Source organism: Sarcophilus harrisii, chromosome 3 (assembly GCF_902635505.1).
Source record: "Sarcophilus harrisii chromosome 3, mSarHar1.11, whole genome shotgun sequence".
Taxonomy (NCBI): domain Eukaryota; kingdom Metazoa; phylum Chordata; class Mammalia; order Dasyuromorphia; family Dasyuridae; genus Sarcophilus; species Sarcophilus harrisii.
Genome location: NC_045428.1, coordinates 413470258 through 413496082, shown reverse-complemented (window position 1 = coordinate 413496082; position 25825 = coordinate 413470258). Strand labels below are relative to the sequence as shown.

Sequence of the window (25825 nt, the reverse complement as noted above, 5' to 3'; positions counted from 1 at the left end):
CATCACTAAGAAGTCCCAAGTTGGACTCAAGATATCTTGGCAACATGACCATAATGGCTGCATCTTTATTACAAAAATATGCATCAGTTTCATTTTTGCATGATTACAGCAGTGGCAAGCACAAATTCCATAGGCGAACATTTTATATTAAGAAAATTTAACCAATGGTTATGAAAGAGCAATTGAGAATCTTAGATAAAAATACTCCCTCTACCAAAGTAATTCAACACTTTCTAGTTAATTTTTATTCTTAAAGAGTTATATTGATTAAAGAGTTATATCAAGGGGATAAGTGACTAATGTGCCCAAGGTCACACAGTCAGAATGGTCAGAGATGAGACTTAAACCTAGATTTTCTTGTCTCCAAATCTAGTACTCCCTCCACTATGCAACATTCCCCTTGGCTATGAATGGAAAGCTATGTTCAATAGCAATGATCAAGAATGGGATTCTTTAGAAAAATCAACAGAATGAAGTGATAAATTTGGTTGGATAATGGGGATGTTGTAATTGAGTTTAATATCTCTAAATTTTCCTGTATCTCATTCTCCCCATTTTCCTTCTAGCCTACTCATAAACTATCAGTATTCTTTTCTCCAAGTCCTGTCTCTTTCATGTCTTTTCCTTTTCATTAACAAAGAAGTGATCTTGTTGCTTAAAGTACCCAGTCATATTCATTACCTGTGCCCCTCTTCTTGGACCTTCCTGCCTTTTTGCCTATCTTCTTTTTAACTCCTCCTACATTGTCCCTACCTCTTCTATAATAAGAAGCTGACATCTGAAGAGCATTTAAAGATTGCAAAATAAAATGTGAGATAAGTATTACAAGTATTGCTATCTAAATATTTCAAGGAAGAAACCAAAATTCTTAGAAATGAAGTGACTTGCAAAAGTTACATCTTCCTAGCAATTTAGTGCCTACTGCCATACCATGCTACTGCCCGACTTTCTTATTTTCCTCTCTTTCATACTTTTATTTCCTCTCTATTTGAAATATTTGGAAAATTAGGGGGAAAAAATCACTAGTCAAGTTAAAAACAATTTAATATCTTGCCCTATTTGACAATTCCTTTCTATAACTGGATTATTCCATTTTTCAGAATCTATCAATATCAGATCCAACCCCCACAACTGTCATTTGTATGCTATGAGATCATATGAATGATAGATATATAGCAGAGTTTAGTAACTACTAGAAATTGAAGGTTGTTTTTGTTTTTTTTGTTTGTTTGTTTTTTCTGGGATGATTTGTAAATATCCCTTGCCAAAGTTTTAATCTGTTAGCTAGGTGGCACACTTGTTGGAGTGTAGGGCTTGAGGTCAGGAAGACAAGTTCAAATGTAAACCCAGACTTTTACTAGCTATGTGATCCTGGGCAAGTCACTTAACCCTGTTTGCCTCCATTTCCTTAACAGTAAAATGATCTGAAAAAGGAAATGGCAAACTACTCCAGTATCTTTGCCAAGAAAATCCCAAATGGGTCACAAAGAGCTGGATATGATTGAATGACTGAGCAACAACAACAACAAAAAAAGTCTCACCCTAATGCCTAATAGTGGCAAGCAGGGGATGCTAGCTGCATTCTAAAAGGCCACTGTGTTTACTGTCATGCAAGTTTTAAAGTACGAGTCTAAGGATAATGTGCTATGAGCTGAAGTGATGAGTACCCACAAAGACAGGATCCTTGAAATACTGATGAAAAAATGCTAACTAGTTCATTTTTAAGATTCAGTAACTTGAGTTTAAAAAAAAAATTCTTCAGGTCTCAGGACGCACTATGGGAGTTTACCACTAAATACAACTACAAGAGTCACAATTGACCCATATGTCTAAGTTCTAAAAGAATCACAATATAATTCAAGTGAAAAACAGCTTTAGGTTTCACCAAATATTATTTGGGAAATGGGTGGAATACACTGAAAAGTGCTGAACTTTCAAACATAAGACCTGAATCAAAATCTCTACTCTGTCATTTGTTATCTCGAGGACAATCAATTAGTCAGCAAGTATTAATTAAGCCACTATACATCAAGCACTGCAGAGAGTGAGAATTAAAAAAAAGAAAAAAAAAGGAAAAAGAAGAAAACAATCTCTATATACAAGGTACTTATAATCTATTATGAAAGTAAACAGATACATATGTAAATACACTTCGTATACTTATAAAGCAAAAAACAAAACAAAACCAAAAAACCCTACCAATATATGAAGTATTTAAATACAACATAGTTTGGGAGAAGGACACTAACACTTGGGAGATCAAAAAAAGCTGCATACAGAATATAGTGCCTTATTTTTACACTAACAAATCCAACACAACTAAAATTAGAAGGGAAATTTATCTGGAGGGGAAAAAAATCTTTGCAGCAAGTTTTTGTCATAAAAGTTTCATCTCTAAGATACCTAAGGAATTGATTCAAAGTTATATACGGGTAGAACTACTTACCAACTAAAAAATGGTGAAATGATATGAACAGAGAATTCTCAAAGGAGGAAAGTGAAACTCCCTGCAGTCATATGAAAATGATTCCAAATACTAGCACTTAAATGCAAATTAAAGCAATTCTCTGAGATTCTCCTTCATAACCATTGGCAAAGTTGATAATAAAGGAAAATTACAAATGATGCAAGGGTTGAAGAAAATGGGCACACTGATGCATAGCTGTGACAGTTATTAATTATTTCAGACAATCTGGAAAGCAATTTGGAAATATGCCCCAAAAGTTACTAGCTATGCATGTCCTTTGATTCAGTCATATCATTATTAGGCTTACCCGCCAAAGAAATCAACAAAAGAAGTTCCTATAGGTACATAAATATTTATAGCAGTATATTTTGGTAAGGGGCAAAGAATTGAAAGAATTCTAAGCCCAACAAATAGAGAATGGTAAAACAAATTACAGATTATGAATGTAATAGAATACAACCATGCTGTTACAAAGAAAGAAGGAATCTGAGAGAAAGCTGGAAATTCTTGTACAAATTCTTGTACAAACTAATACAGATTGAAGTGAGTAGAAAGCTATGGACTAATATGTAAAAGGAAACAAGTTTTTTAGACACAATGACTAATATGGGAATTTATTTCATTTGATTATGTTTAATTATTAAAAGGATATTGTTTTTGGGGTTTTTTTGTTTTTATGGGAGAGGAAGGGAAAAGAGAGAATAAAATAAATGCTTGATAATTGAAAAAAATATTTAACTTTTTAATATGACACTTTTAGGGGCAGCTAGAAGCACAGGGGATAAAGAACTGGCCCTGGAATCAGGAGGACCCGAGTTCATATCTAGTCCCAGATACTTGACAGTTACGAGCTGTATGACTCTAAGCACATCATTAACCACAATTACCTCACTCCTTCAATGCCCCCCCCAAAAAAAGGTGCTTTTGCTGCACCTTAAAGTGAGTACTCTCTGAGGCAGAGAAAAAGATGTTCATTCCAATTATGGAAGATGACCTGTGCAAAGACATGGAGATAGATGTATCATGCGTAAAATAAAGAGAAAAGGCTAATCTGATTGGATCAAAGAATGCAAAAAAAATAAAATAAAATAAAATTCAATTATTGGAAAGGTAATTGACTTCGGGTTATAAAATGTTTTAAAAGATAAACAGAGCATTTATAATTTATACCAGAGGTAATGGGAAGTCTCTAGAGTTGACTGAGTTAGGAGAGTCACACAGTCATATCTCCACTTAAGGAAAATAGTATGCAGGACACCTTGGTGGGAGAGAGGGGCCAGAAGAGGGGAGAGGAGAAGAGGTGACAGTCTTGAAACAATGAGAGCAATTAGGTGAATGCTGCAATATTGTAGGTGAGAGGTAGCAAGGGGGACAGCTGTATGAGAAATGCTGCAAAGCGGCAAGAGATACTGATTGAGTAGGTAGGTTAAGGGATAAATAACATAATTTCCCTGGGACTAAATGAGGGATTTAGATTATTAGATGATTCTTAAGATTCCTTCTAGTTTTAGATTTATGGCACAATTCATTTTTAATCGACTGTCTACTTATCTATATGCTGAGCAGTATTCTGGTCCTTTGAGTCATATTTTCTACTGATACACAAAAATGAAATGCAACAAAGGTATCTATAGGCAATATTCATGTTCATACTTTGCAAGGTAGGGTGCCCTAGAATAAAGAGCACTACATCAATAATCTGAAAACCTGTGTTTCTATTCTGTTTCTATCTTGCTAACTACTAACTCTTTGGCCTTAGACCTTGACTTCTTTGGTTCTTCACTGATTTATTTATACATTGAAGGTCTTGAACTGATGAACTTCAAATTTCCTTCCAAACAAAGGTTTTCTTGAGCCAACTCAAAGCAGCCTGTGAGCTAAATGGTAAATTTTCAATGTGAACATTTTACAAATACTACAAATGCTTGACTTAGTGTTTTGTTCATTGAATAGACCCAGGAAAAAGATGGAGGAATTATGCCATATGTATATTTTCATTGTGTTTTTCCCTCCAGAGAGCTGGTGGTTAAACATTTACCAGCACATACCTCTTCTTCTAGCTCTAAACTTAAATTTAGTTTAAAAAGTACTGACAGCAATAAGGATTTAGGATGGCAAAGGAACAGAATGAATAAGTAAGGGTAAGAGTAATATAAATTTAAAATAACTAAATATATTATCATTCAGATTAAAAAGAAAAAACTCACAAAGCTGAACGTAGGAAAAAAGTCTGGCCTGCTAATTTGTCCATACTATAACTTCTCAATATTCATATTTCTTAGGCAAAGGATTTATTACGTCTCTAAATCACAAATGATTTTCTCATATCTCATCTTATCTCTTTCATTAAAGTTATTCTTCATAAATTAAGAAAACAATCTCAAGGGGCAAAAGCATCCAAAGGTAATTACTGATAAAGGTTTTAATGAGAAAAAAGGAACAGTCAAGAATATCAATCCCAAATAATAGTTATTAAAATTATCTTCTAAAATTGGAAGTATAGGAAAACCAATGATTATGTTGCTAGTAACCACAGAATGAGGTAAAAAATGGTCATAGTGGTGCAGAAGATGCTGCTTCCTCTCTGATGAAGATGCAAAATCATATTATCTAAGAGAAGATATGAGAGAATATACCTAGAGTAGTACTTCTGAAAAATATCAGGATATGAGGAAAGGCTTTGCACTAGTTTGTGATTCCAAAACAGATTAATAAAAATCAGAAAATTGCTCCCAACCACTTCTGAAAGCATTGGGAAAAAAATGTTATGGTATACTTTAGACTATTCCAGAAGAATCACTTTGTAATGCATGTGTATTAACACCCAACTACTCTTTAATCCTTTTGATTAATACTTACACGTCTATTAGAAGAGGGTATTTCTTGCATTTATCAAAATGGGGAGGCAAAATCATCTGGTACCAAAGCTCTAAAGGAAAAAGACAGTGAATGAGTTTGAAAGGCTATGTAAAAACACCAACATATACAAGTATGTATGTATGTATGTTATGTTATAATCAAGGCCTGAAAGAAGATAGGCTATAAAAGAATATAAATAGAAACTAATTAGATTTGAGTCTTTTTTAAAAGGATCTAAAATACCTTGTAAAATGAGTTTGAAAATATTTATATAATAAACTTTTTTCTGTTGTTGTAACACAATGTAACATATAGTGCCTGATAATATTAAAGTGCCTCTTAGAATATTTAAAGCTTTATTTTATTACTTCATTCTTTGGCATTCATACATTTTGTTTATGGCGTATGTTCTGAATTTTTGCGCCAAAATGGTTTCTTTTCCCCTGAAATTTCCTGAAGCTATTTCAATTATTCAGTTGGCCACAACTTAATTTTAAAGTTCTGAATTTAATAACATTTTTGTAATTATGTTGCCATTTTAGAATTAGGGAACTAAGTGAAGGAGACTTAGAGTAAGAGTAATCTATTATTTATTTGCTGTATCATGTTGGTTTTGGACTCTCAATTTATTTATAAGGCGTATTTTTAGTAACATTTGCCCTTAAATAAATTGATTTCCTTTGCTCTGTATTCCAAAATGGAAATTTAGACTAGAGTTCTTTTAAAGTGCATACAGAAAAGATTAAATGTATCTGGTGAGGTACAAGATTATTCCTAACTAAAATAGTTTTTAACTCATTTTCTTTATCTCTTCTACTTCTTGTTTTTACTTTTCTGGTAGTTATTTCAGTATGCAAGAGGAAGGACTGGTTTCTTTATGTACGAAGATAGACTCTCTCTGCTCTATACCTTACAGTGTGCTGGCACAGAAAGCTAAATTCTATTTTTTGTGTCTCTGAACTAAATGTGACGCTGAAGTGAATACTAAAAACTCAAGTTTCCATCATATGTATATACCACTGGACCATCATGTGAAGAACTACTCAGTCAAAATGGCTGATTATAGAGGTTTGTTAGTGATTCATACCATTTGACCTTTGATCTACTCCAATCAATACCAGATGACAAAACTTAAGCACTTCAGTTTTGAAAGCATATCATCTTTTCTAGTTCTTTTTCCACTTCCCTTCCTCCCTTATGAGCAGTGGGAGAGGGGCAAGGGAGTGTCAATTATTCCATGAGTAGATTTTAGATATTACTGCTACAGAAATCTAACATCTCTTCCTGTACCTCACCTCAGCTCATTTTGAAAGCAAGTTTCTTGAAAAGTCTTTAGAGAAAGTATAATCCTAACTTTCTAGGCTACTTTAAAAGAAATCCACCAAAAAAGTGGGAAAGGAAGAGAACCAAACCTTCAGATGAAAAGGAAAACTTTAACTTATATATCTTCTATTTATTAGGATTTTGAAACTGTTTACTTCCAAAAATATTTTTAATTTTATGAACTGGAGCTATTAAAATAAAAACAAAAAAAATTTTTTTTAAAGAAACTGATGTTACTAGACATCTGAGATAACTAATTACTATAGTCATTAACAGCTTAAAAGGATGGTGTTGCTAGTCATTAAGTTGCTAGGAATTTCTAATCATTTTTAGTTTGGGAAAAATGAATGAAGATCAGAGATTTACCAATAGCTAAGACCACTGACATAAGAATCTGAATAGATGTTAAGATCACAGTTATGAATGAAATTAGAGTTATGAATTAAATGGGACTATCCACTACAGAAATATTTACTTCTAAAATGTGATCCAACTATTTCATGACATAGTTGGGAGCTTTGGCAGATTTTTACAGCTCCTACAAACCATGGGTAAGAAATGTTCATCAAAGAGGATGTAGATGGTCCTTATGTTGATTTTATGTGATATTATACTGGTTAATGTTGCTGCAGTTCAAAGAAAAAAGTTGGGTTTCTAAAACATTCAAAATAAAAGGAATTTAAGTACTGAAAACAATTGTAAATCAGCTAACCAATATTTTAAGAAACAGGATATAATAGGTGAACAACTCAAGTAAACAGCATCTCACCCTAAAGAATCCTAAGATATTGGAAATCTATGCATATAGACAGTAATTAAGGTGTTGATGCAACAGGGCTCAAACCAAAGTCTTTTATGACTTTTATGACTATGACTTTGAATTTGTCAATGAATAAAATGACTTTTAGGGGAAAAATTTAGAAAATCAACCTCTTCTAATAATGAGAAGCAATTTATTAAGCACTTGAAATCTCCTAGGAATAATGTAAAGACTAAGTTCTAAAACTAAATTATCCAATGTTTTTAACTAAATAATGACAGACAATTGTGAATGTTCAATCATGTTTGACTTCAGGACCCCATTTGGGATTTTCATAGCAAAGACACTGGAATGGTTTTGCCACTTCTTTCTCCAAACCAAAACTCTTTTTAGACCATAAACTCTCCTAACACTTGTTATCTCCCTATATTAAAATGTAAAGTCCTTTGAAGACATAAACAATAACACTTTTGTATTTGTATCCCCAACAGCTAACAATGTTTTTTCATTCACATTCATTATGAGAATGATAGCTTTTAAACCAAATATTTAAGGGGTCCCAATCAAAGATATGGCAGGAAACAATAGCTTTTGGAAATCTGAAAAAAGGAATGTCAATATACATGCAGTATGTATGGAAAAGCAATGCTTTTTTTTCCCAAGTTCAGTTTCTCATTAAAAATAACATTACATGACTAATATGGAAATGTTTTACATGATAGCTTGCTGTTTGGGAGGAAGGAGGTTTGGGAGTGATAGAATTTAGAATTTAAAGCTGAAAGAGAATTTAAAAATTGTTTTAATATATAATTGGGGGAAAATAAAATATTCCACAAACACATATATGTGTATATATGCAATTTTTTAAAGAAGAACATTGTATAGATATGCCTGAAAATGTTCTAGAATAACATATATATGTAGGTCTTAGTTAACTTACTTGTTTTATTTATCATAAGGAAGTCAATTTTTTTGAGGGGCATCTGGATTTCCTTCAGCATATTTTCCAATTCTGTGTTGTCTTCCTGCACTTCAAGTACTAAGCAAGGAAATAAAAAAAAATAGTAATTCATTTCAGTCTGAGTCATTTTTATTATGCAATACATTCAAATAGGAAAAATGTGACTCATTGATATATAATCCATAAATACATCACATTCTAAACATTTTCTAGAGTTCTTTGTTAAGGGCCTTAAAACTAAACAAAATAATGCTGATAGGGATCATATATACCATTAATACACAAACACACCAACATAGTCAGCAAGGAAGAATAAGAGCTTCGAGATACCTGAAAAATTGAGGCTGCTATGCAGAGTGCTAAAGGGGTAGCCAGGGCCTGTTAATACAACAAAAGAAAAGATAAGTTTAGATGAATGATTTTTTTTTTAGAGGAGAGTGGCACTGGGCTGATGGGAGAGGAAGGGAAGATTATATTGACTGCTTTTCAAAGATGCTCTCAAATGTCTTCAACTTTCTCAAACTGATTTCTAATTTAAATTTCTGTTTCATAAAATCTATTCTAATAATGATAGATGACAATATGGGGCATAGTACACAACATTTCACTCATTTGGATATTGATTTCCTTATTAACAAAATGAGAGTAGAAAAGATGGGGTTAAAGTCCTACCTAGCTCTGACATTTCCTAGAGGAACATTCTTTGTTGTTCATTTTAGAGCCCCCACCATCTGGAGGAATTGTACTCTTCTCTGTCTCAATAACAATGATAAATTTTCAATTAGCCAGCCTCGCCATTTTTCCTAATTTCTCTTAGGACTAATGTTATACATTTAGTGTGTACACACACACACACACACACACACACACATGAGACAGTTGGTGCTGATGAATCTCTAGTAGTGATTTCTTAAAAATTATTTCCTGAGAATAATCTTTTAAAACTTGTGAACATTAAATTCAGAGAAAAAAGACAGAGAGCTACAGGATCAGAGATTTAAAAGTGGAAGTCCTTAAGGACCATGAGTGTAACCCTACTGTTTTAAAGATGAAGAAGTACAGAGACTCTGAAGACCACCGAGGTTGTTAAATGATTTGTCCAATGTCACATAGCTAATAAATGCCTGAAGCATGACATAAGCCAGGTCTTTTTGTCTTCAAGTCCAATGACTCATCCACTATGACCTATTAAGCCTAGACACACACTAAATAAATGACAAACCTATGTAGCTGAATCAAACCTGTGATTTCACTGGTATAGTTAGAACACCTTATGAGGAAATTTCCTATCTTAAGGCAGAAAATACATGATCTGTAAGTTAAATCTTATAAAACTGAAGACTTACTGTACAGGTACTGAAAGAATAAAAGACTAATACAGGATCCCTCAGTCAGTAGATGACAGTTAGAGAATCTGAATCCAAATCTTCCTGATTCTGAAGCTGCATGCTATTTCCACTTAACTTCATATAAATACATACATACACACACATATGATCCTTTATATCATTTTATATATATATTTTTTTCATTTGTGATAGTGATGATGATAGCTAACACTTACATAGTGTCTACTAAGTGCTAGGTATTGTGCTAAGGGATTTATTAAAATTATCATTTGATCCTTACAACTCTGAGAGGTAGGTGCTAATTTTAACTCCATTTTACAGATGAGAAAACTGAGGCAGGCAAACAGGATTAGTGACCCGCACAGGGTCACACAGCTATTCACATATTTATTTGTATATATGCATGTATGTCTCCCCTGATCGAATCTAAGCTTCTACCAGTCAGAGACTATTCCGTGATTGGTTTTGTATTGCCAGCACCTGGCACAATGCCTAACACATGGATAGTGCTTAATAAATGTCACCATCTACAATGTGTAGACAGAGATAGGTAAAAGATAGAAAGAGAAAAAAGGGTTGTGGGAAATTATTGTTGCTTATATGAATATGTGTTTTTAACTTTCATTTTTTAACTCTAAATTAAGGAAATATGCAGCTTGAAAAATAGCCAATCTTATATCTACTTTGGCAGATACAATCTCTCAAATATCCTAATTGCTTCAGTTACTAGTTAAATAATTTGTAAAGCACTTACTATTATTTAACAAATTGGTAAGAACCTTTCAGAAAAATGGAAAAAAGTGACTGGTTTAGAGATTTTTATTTAGTGACTACTTGGGATTTTTATTTTTTATTATGAATTTAAGAAGGAAAATGATTGTATAATAAACCATAATTATTTCTATGACTATAAGATAGTAAAAAAATCCTATTTGATCATAGGAAATGTGCAGTCTTTTTTAAAAGTACGTATTTCACTGACTAAAGTAGCAACAAAATTTCTCTACTTGCAAATGAGGCAGAATGTTTCTTTTCAGAGCATGAATTTCATGACACTGGTCAGTTTTCTCAAAAGAATACCTAAATCCAAACCAAATACTGATGCCCTCCACAGCAGCACTTTCTCTGTTGTTAATGCACATATTTATGTGCATTAACAATGTCAAGAAGGCTTTAGACTATAAATTCCCCAAAGAGAATTTCAATAGCAGAAATGTCTAACATCAGCACTGTGTGAATAATCATCTTATACTAGGGTGAAAAATAATGGTGAGTTGATCATTAGCACTATCATCAAAAAATATTTATTAAGGACCCACCTATGAACTATTGCAGGACTTTACTCACTGAAAATTAATTAGATCCGAACCTTACAAATAAAGAGCTTATAAACTAAAATACACTTAGTACCAAAAGAAAAACAATTAAACAGAGAAAGGGAAGTGATCCTTGCCTGGAAGTATACATTGACGGTTTGATGATAAAAAACAGAATGTGAACAAGGATTTTTAAATCTTAGTAATATTATTTAAAAGGAACCTTAAAAAACATCTAGTCTTTCCTTCTCATTTCTAAGACTGGGAAACTGAAACCTAGAGAAGTGATGCTTGTCCAGGATCACAAAGGTAAGTAAGATTAGCATGACTGGGATTTTAATTCAAGCTCTCTGACCACAAATTCCACTATAATCTACTAGTATGACTCAGTTACTAATTAAGTGGAAAGAGGCATTTCAGATTGCCCAAAGGAAACATAGTCAAATTTAGTTCAAACTCACCTGAACATTTTAGTTGATAATAACTTGCTTTCTGGCTAAATGACACCGAAGCATATTGACACCTTGCTGAATCAAATCCACAGGTAACGCATGTCACATGTTTAGATGAATCAAGATTAATTCTGTAAGAATAAACAGTCAATTGTTAATGCTTGGATTATTTGAATAATCAGAGAGGATCCCATTTCCAGCTAAAATTTATCAGTATCCTAAAATCAGGCACATTAAATTATTTTCTGAAAATAAACTTTTAAAATCTCCCAAAACATGTTTTGTAGAAATACACCAAAATCTGTTCTTAAATGACCCGATTCTGGTTTCTGATGCTATGTAGTTCCCATGGACATTAAGAACATTTACTGAAACACATTTCCCTCCTCTAAGTAAAAATATGATAGATTATATGTGTGAAATATAACTATGATGTCATCAGACACTGTCAGTATGTCATTTGTCTTAACTGCACTTTATTACAAAAGAGGATGCGGGGAGGTGTGAAAACTAAGTTATGGGGATGATGCATAAAAAGAAAACTGTCAGTAGTTTTTTTTAAGTGCTCAATAAAAAAAGAGTGGTATATCAATGGATAAATGCAATTTAGTATATACCAAGTTGAACAAGAATAACAACCAAACAAAAAAATCTGAAAAACTAAAAATACTCAGGCTAAAAAGCCTGATGAACTCTTCTTACCTATAAAGGTTTCTTCCTCCTGGCATTCCCTTGTATTCATTACTGATGTAGTATCTGAAGATAAAAAGGTTGTTATTTTTCAAATGATTAAAAATATGGTAAGTAGAAATGGATACATCATGTGGCTTTTTCAAACATTCAATGACAAAATGTATGAATCCCCTGTTCCCTATGTTATATTTAACTAAAGGGACAGGCAACACTAGAGTACAATAGGTAAGAGGCAAGAGGTAGAATTGGATAGTGGCATAGTATCAAGTCTTCTAAATATATATGCCTATTTCTAAGCAAAGATTAAAGCATCTTTGGATATTGGAAGCATCATTGAAGTTGGAAGGTTGCTTATTAGCTATCTAGTTCAACCATATAGTTATAACAGTTGAATCAGTTAGATAGTACTGTAAATAGAGCTGTAGACCTGGAGTCCTTCTGATTTTAAATCCTTCCTTGGCTGCTAACTACTTAGGAAAAGAGGTATTATTAACTCCTCTGTATTTCAGATTCCTCATCTATTAAATGAGAAAGGTGGATTTGATGGCTTTCTACATCCCTCCCAACTCTAAACCTTTGATCCAGAAACTGTCTGCCCACAATCATAGAGAGGGTAAGTGACAGAAGTAGAATTTGAAGTGCTCTACTACAAATGAAATACTTTTTCCTATTCTATTATTTCCTTAACCACCATTAATCTAATATCATTAAGTTCTATACTTATATTATTAATGGCATACTTACAGATATTCATTGGTAAGAGCTTCTATCTGAATCACTTCCCATTGTCCTTCTGTAATAAATGTTTTTTCCTGAAGAGGGGTTTAAATAGCCATTAATTAGAGGATGTATACTAATTAATGTTGAGGACTGAATCAATTATGTGGGCAATTCAAATAACTATATCCCATGTCCCTACTGAAGAAAAACAGATCTATCTTATTTGTATGTTTCTTCCTGAAAAGGGGTTTTTAAAGCCATTAATTAGAGGATGCATACTAATTAAAATTGAAGATTGAATCAATTATATGGGTAATTCAAAGTAACTGTATCCTACGTCCCTATGAAGAAAAACAAAAACAAAGAAAATAAGAGATTTCTCTTATCTGTATGCATTCATCAAATTTATCATATGATCATACAACTGTCAATTGCCTTTTTGCCCCAGATGATATTTTGGCCCCAAGAAATGCAAGTCAGAAACATTAATAAAGAATACTCACATTTGTGTCAACATTAAAATGACAAATATGTTTATAACCATCCTTATTGCTGACAATCTTGTAGAAGCTATTACCATCTGATGTAAAGTGAGGCTCTGAGGGTCTAAACTAAAAAAAATAAAATAAAATAAAATAAAATAAAATAAAAATTAAAGTTGAAAATACACTCTTGGGCTAGTCACTTCACTGCAGTTTTTTTTTTTTTTAGTTAGAAAATAAATGGGCCAAACTAGATGATCTAAGAGGTCTTTTTAAGCTTAAAATCTATGACTCTGATTCTAAATCTGCACCAGTGCCTATTTAGTAACGGTAAATGTTTATAAATACAATGTTTATTAATAAATAGTATTTACATAAAAGCCAAAGGAAAACCAAAAGACCGATTTTTCCTTCGCAAGGATAATTCTATCAATGCTGACCTTAAGTAGACAAAACATGTTCATTTTTTGTTTTCATTAGAACTGCCTGATTGTCATCACCGTGTATCTGACAAATGTAGCTAAAACACTTCCTATTTCTTCAATTAAAGAAGGAAGAATCTTCAGGTTGGTAATGTTTTGATATGGGAACCTTCTGGCAGAATAAGAAGTGAGAGAGGAGACTGAGCGGACAGTTTTCTTATCATTCTAAGCACTGTTTTCTTAATGAAAAAGCAAAATGTGAATTCTTCGATCTTGCTTTGGATCAAATACAGTGAGGCATAGGGTGCTGTGCATTGCAAATTCGAAATTTTAAAGTATATACATTCTTATGTCTGCCATTTCCACGTTAAGGTCTTTTCGTTTTCTAACTATATTTAATAATAGAAATCACAGTTCTATAGAAGGAAAATTCCCATATTCCTACAACAAAAACTGGGAAGTCGAATAGCACATTAATTATATTGAAACAGGCCTCCCATCAAGCTAAGAAAGAAAATGTCATTTTTAAGACTTTGATTTCCATGAAGCATTTGACAGCAGGTAGAGATGACCTACTTTTTAAATTGATGATTTATTTCATCTTTGATGTTTCATCTTGCAATTCTCCCAATTTGAGGGAAAGAAGAAAAATGATTTCCTCTTCTACTGAATGATTCAAAGTGAATTCATTTCTAGAGCAAGCTGGAATGTGCAGTACACTCGGTGTTCTCATTATGGAACTCTGAAACACATTCCCCTCTCTAGACCTGTGTTCACAGCCTTATCTTTTTAATACATTTCCCTGTTTCCCCTGGATGGAGTTGTGCCTAGTAGAAATGTGTGAAAAGTGGCATCTGTCTGGTTAAATACAGAGAGGAAAAAACATATTTTTTTCAAGGAGTCGTGAGGAAGTGTAGCATGTCTCTTGCCATGGAGGAAACCACTTTTTATGTTGGCAAACCTCTCCCCTCTGTCCAATCAGTGCCTGGAGGAATTTTAAATGCTGTAGGTTTCACAGAGGCCAATTCCCCCAAGAGAGCGAGTCAGGATTTCCCCAAATTAGGAGTGGCACACCCTTTTGAATAAAAAAAAAAAAATGTGAATCCATCCAGATAACGTTTTTTTTCTTAAAACTGACATAAGTAAATGATTGCAAGAAAGAAAAAAAAAAAAAAAAACACATGAAGTCATTTGTTTACCATGTAAAACAGTATGGTGGCTCTTTCTTTCTATTCCATAGCTGTCACAATGCAGTTCTTTTACAAGAACTTGTATAATGCAATAAGATAAATGTAGGGGGGAAAATCTATATTTCCTAGAATGTATTTAAGTGCTTAGAATAAAATGTGAAACCAACAGAGAACCTTGTTTCAGTTATTCTTATATGTACCACTAGGTGTTGTGGGAAGTGAGTAAATGTGATACTATTTTCTATTGGTCAGAATCAGAGTTCCTTAGACATTTGACCTTCAGTACTGACAGAAGTGGGTGAATATTCTGTCACTGAAGCATCTAACTTGAAATGAGTTGCCAACTCCCTATATCTGAGAATTCCTTCTGTTCTGTCTTCTTTACCACTGATGGGATTACTAGACTGGAAGAAGTTAATGTTTTGATGTAGTATGCCTGCATTTCAGCAAAGCATTTCATATTTATAAGCTGTTAAGAAATGCTAATGGACAAAACAGAGAAATATGGGCTGAAGGAGACACAAGACAGTTTTGAATTGGCTGAAAAACTGGACCCAAAGAAGAGTGACTAATGGATCAATTTCAAAATGGAGAAAAGTCTCCAGGAAGATGTACTTAGTCTTACGGAATATTCTCATCAATGATTTAGATGAAAACACAGATGACATGTTTATAAGAAGTGAAACTGACACAAAGCTGGAGAGAATAGTGGTCATTCATTTTAAATAATTGACCAGTGGTCTAAAAAGTTCTTGATAGGTTAAAACGAAGGACTCAATCTAAAACAACTGAATTTTCATAGAAATAAATGAAAATGTTTACATTTGTGTAGGAAAAAAACCCAACAATAAAAGTGTACAATATACAAGAAAAAGATCTGAAAATTTTAGTGAACATCAAAGACAGTAAGTCAACAATGTGATGTAAAAACAAAAACAAACAACAAAAATACCCATGCTATTTCGAAGGCTATAGAGAACCTTATATAGGAGCAAAGTATCCAGAATAAGGGAAATGATGATCTGGGTCTACTTTGTCTTGATTAGATCACTTGGAATAATGAATTTAGTTATAGCTACCACAATTTAAGAAATGTATTGACATGGTGGAGTCAATCCAGAGAAAGATGACCCAGATGGGAGGGGGATGTGAAGCTATGTCACATGAGAATAGTTGAAGAAACTTAGAATTAGTCTGAAGAAAAGATGAAAGATAAAGAATACATGACATTTCATTTTGTTTTTAATTATTATAGCTTTTTATATACAAAACATATTCATGGATAATTTTTCAACATTGACCCTTGCAAAAACTTCTATTTCAACTTTTCTCCTCCTTCCTTCCACTTCCTTCCCTAGGTGGCAGGTAGTCCCATACATGTTAAATATGTTAAAGTATAATGACATTTGTTTCTTAAAACTTACAGAGATGTTGTATCAATAGGTGAAAAATTAAGGTTGTTTTTCATGGCTCTAGATGGCAGAACTGGGAACAAGGGACGGAAATTTCAGGGAATCAAATTTTGATGCAGAAATATTCTCCAATAATCAAAGCTGTTTATAAGTAGAATGGGCTACCAGGCTACCACTTAGAGTAATGAGTTCTCAGCACTGGAGGTCTTGTAGAATAATGTGGATGAGCTAATTGGCAATTAAGATTTAGAGGGAATCCCTGATTTTTTTAACAACTGGAAACATACATTAGCTATTATCTTTTAAAACTCTGAAAATCAAATCAAATCAAATCCACTTATGTTTATTAAATGTCAAGAACATGCTAAATGCCAGGATACAAAAGCAAAAACAAAAAAGAAAAACAAACTAACAAAAAAAATCCCAAGACTCTGTTATCAAGACATTCACAGGTTAATGGGGGATACTACATACAAACAACTACGTACCAACAAACGCAGAAAGAAAACTAAGGTAAAAAATTCTCAACGGTGGACCTGAAGGATGCCAGGGAAGCCAGGAAAGAGAATTTCAGTTATGAAAGACAGCCAGTGAAAATTCCTAGAGTCAGACGTGGGAGAGTCTCAGTAGAGGAATAACAAGAAGGCAGTGACTTCAGATCCAGGATATTTGGAGGGAAAAAAAGGTGCAAGAAGAAGGAAAGTAAGGTTATGAAGAGATTTAATAGCCAAACATTAGATTTTATATTTACTCTTGGAAGCAATAAGGAGTCAGTTTTATTTAATTGAATAGGCAGGTGCGGTAATCAAACTTGTGTTCAAGAAGCTCAATTTTATATGAATAAACAAGAGACTTGTGGCAAAGCATCCAGAAAAATACTACAAAAATCCACACATGAGGTGATGAAGACCTGGTACCAGTGTCAGAACAGAGAAAGGTAAGGGAAGAGAGGGAGGGATATAAGTTATGTTATGAAAGTAAAATTGCCAAAATTTGTCAAGAGATTGGAAAGAAGAATGAATGAAAAATAAAGGATAACACAGCTTTTGAACATGAGTGACTAGAAAGGGATTCTGTAATTCTATTATTTTGGTTCCCACATGTTTTATTTGCTAACCTTTTCGACAATCTTATTTTACCCCCATGTACTTCCCTCTTTCTTTTTTAAATTTAGCATGTTAAATACTACCCCAAAATTCATCTGTATTCATTATAACTTTAGATTTCAAAAATAAAATATATACATGAGTGAGAAATATAGGGGAATCCTAATTTTTTCCTACAATTCACTTCCTTGGATTATATGAAATCTTCTTTTGTCATGAAGACTTCAGCAAATTTCTCTCTAATCCTCTTCCCTGCCCCATTAGGCTGAGAAAAGACTTGCTCACAAGGATGTTACTTTCTCCAACCTTCTTCAAGACTTTTGTGTCTTTTCTCTGAAGTTCATCCCACCCTCTCCCAATCCTTATGTCTGATACTAACACTCTCCCTCAGTTACCTTTTAGACTTTGGCACTTAGTTTACAGTATTACTCTCATCACACTTTCTCCTATCATTATCCTGAGTTATTCCAATAGTTGGGTTGGTAATTTTTCTAATATCCATTTTTCGAACATAATGTCTAGCACTTTATCCATACTACTTTTAGCCATTAACTACAGTGGTCACACCTTAAAACATTACTCCAAATCTTTCAACTTCCAAAATACAGACCTGTGAAAATCTGGACCAGAGATTTACTTCCAGAATGTCTGAAATTCTCTATCTGAACAGAGTATTCTGCACTTGTTTCCCTAACTCTTCTCACATGAAGTTTGATCTCCTCATTACTATCCTCGCAAACTATCAACCTTTTTCTGGTCTCTCTACCCACTTTCAATCTTTTACTCAAATATGTCAGCAATGCTCTCCTTATCCACTCTCAAATTTCCTTGACCTCTTTGCATTCCAATATTAATAAAATATTCATCCTTAACTTTGGATAACTGCAAAGAACCTCTTCTTAAGTTACTAATCCGAATTCTTAATCACCAGAACTCAGATCTTGAGACATTAATCTCTTTTAATCTCAATATTTTCAAGTGCCAAATTCTGCTTGTCTCCCCAATCATCCTCTTACAATAACTCTTGTTCAGATTTTCTGAACAATTTGTTGCAATAGCTCCTAAATTGTTCTTTCTGATATCATATGTACCTTTTCCAATTCATCATATCACTAATAGTAATTTTCCTAATATACCACTCTTATCATATCACGCTTTCAAAAATAATTTTCATGGTTCCCTCTCATCACCCAAATAAAATATGAAAATATACTTGTCATATTAAAAATCACACCATAGCACTAAAATGCCTTTCAAGCCCTATCTCAATTTACCATATTCATATATTCTACGTTATGGATAAGTGGTCCTATGCTCTACCTCCTTTCTCATCCTATCCCTTCCTGCCTCTACACATTACTCATTCTATCTCCTATATGTTGAATGTCCTCCTCATTTCCATCCCTATCTGGCAGAAGTTCCCTTCTTATTTCAAATGTCCAATTTAAATGTTATTCTGTTAAACTTTCCCAGATTCATTTCCCCATAGTCCTAAGAGTTATCTCTTTTTGGTCAAATTACTCATTATACTTTGCCCAAGCCTCTTCTTGAAACATATCATGTCTGTCATTTTGAAGAAACTATTGGAAGATGGAACTGTTCAGTGGTAAGATAGAATGGAGATGCTTCTGGAAACTGAAACTTGAATGACAAATTAAGTACCTAAGTTTCACTTTCCAGAAGCATCTCCATTCTATCTCCCTTAGTATTATGTTTATGTGAGTACATGTCTTTGCCTAATCACTCTCCCATCCTCTGTTCTAACACTATAGTCACCTTTATCTCCATAATGCCTAGAAAAAGATCTTATCCATAGCAAATAGTTAACAAAAATTTCTTGAATTTGAAGATTCTGATTTCAAATGCCTAAAAATGAAGTAATTTTAAATATCTAATCAAAATGTTTATAAACGCCCAAAATTTTAAATACTTACTCTTCCAACCCAACCAGTAGAACTTATTTCAATCTTCTGTCGATTCTGGGGAGGAAAATAGAAAAGATGATGTCTTTAAGACAACTAAGCAAACCTATAATATGACTTATATGGAAATATGTTTTGAACAATTGTATGTATTTAGCCTATATCATATTGCTTTACTGTCTTCAAGGAAGAGAAAAGGGAAGAAGGGGAAAAATGTGGAGCTTAGAATTTTAAAAACTGAATAATAAAAATTATTTTTACAAGTAATTGGGAAAAGAAAATACTATTCACCAAAAAAAAAGAAAAGAAAAAGAAATGTGAATGTTATTTTGTAGTTAATATTGAGCTTCAAATTATTTCTCTGAGATGAACAAGAATAAAAATGCAAGAAAAAACTGAAAACTATCTCCATTTTTTATTGTTTATGCCAAGAGTTTCTGAATATTATTTATAGACCAAGGGTAGTCTACTGAAAGGGCCAAATCAAATGAAGTGCCTACTGAGCTAAGAATATTTTTTTTACATTTTTAAATACAAAGAAACCTTATTTTAAAATGTAAAAGCTCATTTTAGCTCTCTGATGTATAAAAATAGGCATGAAGTGGGACATAATGTCTATATTTTTTATCTTGACTAAGATAACTACATAAGATATCTACATTTTTTGTAATGAAGAATTACTTTGCTCATTACTGAATCCATAAGTGAAAATGGAGTTATTTCCAATGAATTCTTGACAATGGGAAACGAGAAAAACATGAGAGCACATTTTAACCACATTCACTTTCCTCCAGTCCAATGAAATTTAAAGCACAGCAGAATAAAATCATACCTCCTCATAATCTCTTCCCATCAGTACTGCCCATGGGCCAGCCTGAGGGGAAGCATGGCTGAAAAATCAATCTGGCCTTGGACATCTTTGAGGATCATGTGATGAAACTAAATAATTGGGGACCATGATATAGAATTTATGTAGGATTACAACTAAACCATTACTGATAATTCTGTAATGTGTAGCCTAATGGTACTATCTTTATGAAATTCCTAATGAACTTTTTATTTAAAAATATTTAAAGTTGCTCATTAATGTAAGACTCCTAGATCTTTTTCTGAATAGTTAATGTTCATTTGATGTATTTTTCTTTCTTTGTTTTTTATCTTTATTTTTGAAATCTAAAGTTCTGTCCTTATTGGATATTAATCACCTCTCCCAATTGTGGTCTTCATGAATTCAAGCAAATTAATAAAAAAAAATTGAAAACTACTAAGTTTCAGGAAATACAAGAATAAAAGTAATTCAACCACTGTCCTATCACAATTTTTTAAGTACACCTTCAAAATGGTTTGCTGATTTGACTCCCAATATACTCTACTTAATTTGTCATTACTTTCCAAAAGCATCTCCATTCTATCTTACCACTGAACAGTTCCATCTTCCAATATGTTCTTCAAAATCACAAATATCCATGACTGAATAATTCTGAATCCTTCTGAGCCATTGAAGAGAAATCCTTTTATCATTCACCCATGTCACATCACACAAGTAATGATCACTAGAGATAATAAAAAATAAAATTTAGTTCTTTATAAGTTTTTAGGCCATCAGACACTTTACTTTGTACTGCTATGAAAGTAATGAACCATACTATGATTTTATTTGCTTGTCAAAATCACTTAGTTCCATAAAATGTCCCTTTTCTCAAAGCTTAAAATGTACTTAATTTTGAATGATAAGAGAAAACTCTAGAAACTAAACTATTATCTGAGGGGAAAAGACAACAACTAACATAACTAAAAAGACTAAAAATTCTTATCTACAACATAATCTTTCTTTGGTAATAAGTTGTGGAGTAAAGGGTGACATATTTCATTTCTTCCCTTTGTTGATCAGATACATAGACTGAGGTGTATATAGCCAGTTCAAAAGGGTTTTGTGTGTGTATATTCTACAGATCAGGGATACTTGCAGATGATATTTTCTCAACTCAGTTTCCAAAATGAAAAAAATAAAATAAAAAATCTGCAAATGCCGAAGCACAAAGACATCAAAAAAATGTTCTTCACCAAGTCAAAACCTGAATTACTGAATTATCATACACTAAACTTAAATTAAATGGTTCAAAGATTTGAAAATCTTTAGTCACCTCCTTACACACATACTCACACACATACTACATACCCACTACCCACATACTCCTTATATTATCCCAAAACGAAATGGAATTTTTCAAACAGTCTAAAGCAAAATGATCAAATAGTAAAGTTTACTTCTTAGAAATACACTAGACCTAGAATTTTATTTGTATAAATAATTTAGTCATGGATAGTTGCCCAAACATTAAGATATTAACTATCATGTACAAACAGGACCTGCCAGAGACAACTTAAACCACAACCAGAAGTCAATTGAAATTCTTAGCTTTAAAGTTGCCTAGAGTGGTGGTAAAACTCAAGTAGAAATAACTCTCATTAAACCATGTATAAGAAACCCTGAATATTGAATTAAATTATTGAATTACACATACTGTAGTATGTGAAGGATGCAGACAGATAAGATGTAGTCATTACTCTCAAGGAATTCTTCATGTAACTGGAAAAATAAGAAAGAGAAACAAAGAGAATCCAAACTAGCTTATAGTAAATGAATAAGAGAGATTCAAAAATATATAATGAAAGATCTAGGGTAGGATGTAACACTTTAAACTAACAACTATGAAAAAAACTGCGTGGAACAGCAAAAAGCGTATTGGTTCTGGAATCAGATTTCCTGGGTTCAATTTCACTTGTTATTGCTTATAACCTGCAAGTAATTTAACTTGAGTAGATGGCATCTGGAGGGGCCCTTTTAGAAGCATCCCTAAAAGTTAATATTTAAGCTAGAAAAGATTTCTGCAGATACAGAAAATTAACACTTATACAATGCTTTATGATATGCAAAGTTATCATTATTTTATTTGAGCGGCTTATCTTATACTGCCAATCAAACACTTAAAAATATTGCCTTATATTGTAGACATTTTCTGACAGATCAAATTTCTTCTCTGTTAAATCTAATTAGCTTTTCTTATTCTTCAATCTTTTTGAACCTTGTGTAGCTATAAATGTTGTCAACCATGCTCCCCTCAAGCATGGCTGTCTCCCCCAATTCTCTGCCCCAGATCCTCTATTCTTGTTTCTCAATATAATTTTCCTTTATGCTATCATTAGCTCCAATGAATTTGAATTATCATCATTAAAAAGATAACCCTGAAATCTATATATGCAACAAAAATTCTCTCCTGAAGTCTAGCCTCACATTCCATAACACGTGACAGATTGAGGCATATAACAGGTTCAAAATGGAATGCATTATCTGTCATCCTAAATTCCACCTTCTTTTAAATTTACCTACTTCTGTTAAGCATATCATCACTATTCTGATCATCCATTTTCAAAAACCTGAAGTCATCCTTGACTCTTCCCTCTCACCTTAAAACAATGGTTCTCAAACTTTTCTTCTCAGTATCTTCATGTTGTTAAAAAAAAACTATCGAGGATCTTTTCAAAGAGTTTTTGTTCACATGAGTTATATTTATAGATATTTACTATATTAGAAATAAAAAATAATTTTGAATTTGTAGACCCTCTGAAAGGGTTTCAGAGACCCCAACAATTCTTTAGACTACACTTTGAGGACCACTGCCTTAAACATTCAATCAACTGACAAGTTTTCTCAATTCAGTCTCTACAATACCTTTCCTGTCCATTTCCTCTTTTACAATTATCTGTTACAACACAACACAGACTAGTTCAATAGACCGGTAATTGCTATTTTTGTTTCCATCCCCTCCTTCCTCTAAAACATTCTCTACAGAGCTGCTAAAATCATCTTCCTAAAACATAACTCTAATAAAATAAATCAGCAGTAGTTCCTTATTGTCTCCATGACTCAGCCTAGCATTTGACAACTTCCACAATTTGGTTTCAACTTACCTTTCTATATATTCTAAATTACTCTTCTTTCATAACTTTACCTTTTAGACAAACTTTTTCCATCTCTCTCTCATGCCTAGAATATAGTCTCTTCTTTTTTCTTCTTTTTTTAGAAGCTATATAGCTTAGCTCCATCAACTCTTATGTGGCATTCTTCTGACCTCCACCCCCTCAGCTGTTAGTTCCCTTTCTCCCTCCTCATGACTTAACTGTATACCTATGTGTCCTTCCAGAAAACTGGAATTTCCTTGAGAGCATGGATTCTTTGATTATTGTCTTTCTATCCGCAATGTGTAGCCAAATGTCTTGTACATAACAGGGGATTATTAGATATCCATTGAATCAAATCTCTGCTGATTAGCTTATCATCCTCTTTAGAGAAAATACTGTGTCTCAGACATTTTGTCCTGCATAATGCTTTTAACATGTGTGACACATAAATTTTAAATGAAAAAACAAACAAACAAACAAACAAAAACCTAAAATCAACTGTTACAAAATTAAAACTTGGGGTAAATAATTTTCTATAGCATGGCTACACTTTTTATGGACAAAGTTTCCCCACATCCATCTATCTATTTCCTAGAGCACAAGATGAAATTAAAAAAAAAAAAATAGTGAGGAGGCTCTTTGTGCCATCTTCTCTACTAAAGTCCTGTTCTGATGTTTCAGATGAGTTCTCAATAGTTCTGCCACTGGAGTTCAAGCTCAGGCAAGTCTTGGAAAATTCACTTTGCAAGAGAATCTTTTGTCCAAAAAACAGTCTTATGTACATCTGCAGAGGCTCAACACAACAAAACTGAACAGTTTTTGGATCAGGGAGTTGCAATCTGTCAGAAATCTATGGAATTAAGTATTAAAGAAGTATGCCATCAAAATATATAAGATTTAACCAAAGACCTGTATGTTTTGATCAAAACTTATCTCCTCCTTCTAAAACACAAATAAATGACCTGGAAAGTCAAAGAGTTCAATGAAGTGCTTCAGGAGTCTTTTCAGTCTTATTTGCATTCTGAATAAAGCTCAATGAACTTCTGGCCCTCTACTTTATTTGTAGTTTTTCAGATATAGAGTGAGTTCTACACAGATGGACTTTATTATACAATATAATTTTGGAGTCTCCTTAGAAGCATATTTCATTTCAATATAAGGGGAAGATGGTAAAAAGTATCACTGGTAATTCAAAAGATGCAAAAGGGTCTAATTATGGGCATTACTAAAACACTTCAATTCAATTCTGGAAACAAATACATCCAACAAATAGTGCTATAAACAGACCTTACCTAAACATATTTCATAGTGTTTTTTAAAAAGATTATAAAAATTTTAGAATGAAATTCAAATAGAAAAATGATTGAAACAAATGAAATCAACCATGAAAGCATTTGCCACATTGGGGAAAAACTTGACCTGCCTTCTATATACAATAGCATTAGAAAGCTTTAAAATACTAAAATCTAGACTTCTGGACTCTGATCAAGTATAACTACATGAGATTAATAAATTTCATGAGATTAATAAATTAATTCAACTCAGTAAACACCTGACATTTTTAAGACATCAAACTAGATGACAGATAAAAGGTATTAAATGTCACAGTCAATGCTTTCTAACATGTTTATAGTCTATAAAGGAGAGAAATATACAATACGTACCTATGTACTATATAATACAAACAAGAGAGACAAAGTGCTCTAGGAAAATTTAAAGAGAAGACAACTCTAGTAAAAAGTGGGAATAATGGAGATAGAGAATTGTATTAAATCAGGGAATGCTTCACAGAGAATATGGTTCCTCAGCTGAGCCTTGAAGGAACAGAATGAAATCTGAAAGTCAGACTAATGAGAATTAGTTTTAATTTCTAATATAGTAAATATCTATAAGTATAACCCACATAAAAATGTTTTGAACAGATTCTCAATAATTTTTAAGAGTATAAAGATATTGAGGTTTGAGAACCACTAGATTAGAGGATAAAAGTCTGGCTTTTCAAGAAAGGGAAGAGAAAGACATCTGTAACTATAGGTCAGTAAGTTTGACTTGTATTCAGGTCAAGCCCTAGAATGTACAAATAAGGAGATAGTTAATAAGACATGATCTCTGAGAGTCAATATAGTGGAAATAGGGAAAACGTAGGAAAAACAATTGGGAAGTATGCAGAGTAGATGATAGTCTAAGTAGATGAATTTGGGACTGGTTATATAGCCAAGCCAAAGGCAGGATATGGTTGGGATAGTTTAACATTATTTGTCCCTAGGGTTTAACATTTATATGAGATGACATGGCTAAAACTGTTTATCAAAGTTGATGATCGCTTAAGACTGGGAGAAATTGCCAGATTGTAAATTAAATATTTATTAAGAGTTTATAATGTGACAAGAACACACTAAGAACTGGAGATACAAAAAGTAAAATATTA

The 25825-nt window shown here is 32.8% G+C and overlaps 1 protein-coding gene across 3 annotated transcripts in view; it reads right to left on the bottom strand.

Moving 5' to 3' along the window:
• The window catches only part of DPP4 (dipeptidyl peptidase 4), a 99434-nt gene that overhangs the window by 22848 nt on the left and 50761 nt on the right, over positions 1-25825 (bottom strand). For all 3 annotated transcript variants that reach the window (XR_004233111.1, XM_023499246.2, XM_023499244.2), the window contains 9 exons: positions 20852-20987; positions 19447-19491; positions 13404-13511; positions 12925-12992; positions 12190-12243; positions 11497-11618; positions 8701-8748; positions 8350-8448; positions 5327-5396 (listed from right to left, as the gene is read on the bottom strand). Coding sequence is in view for 2 of the 3 variants with exons in the window: in XM_023499246.2 (XP_023355014.1) it covers positions 5327-5396; positions 8350-8448; positions 8701-8748; positions 11497-11618; positions 12190-12243; positions 12925-12992; positions 13404-13511; positions 19447-19491; positions 20852-20987 (750 nt within the window). In the remaining variant the exon portion in view is untranslated. The remainder of the gene's footprint in view (positions 1-5326; positions 5397-8349; positions 8449-8700; positions 8749-11496; positions 11619-12189; positions 12244-12924; positions 12993-13403; positions 13512-19446; positions 19492-20851; positions 20988-25825) is intronic.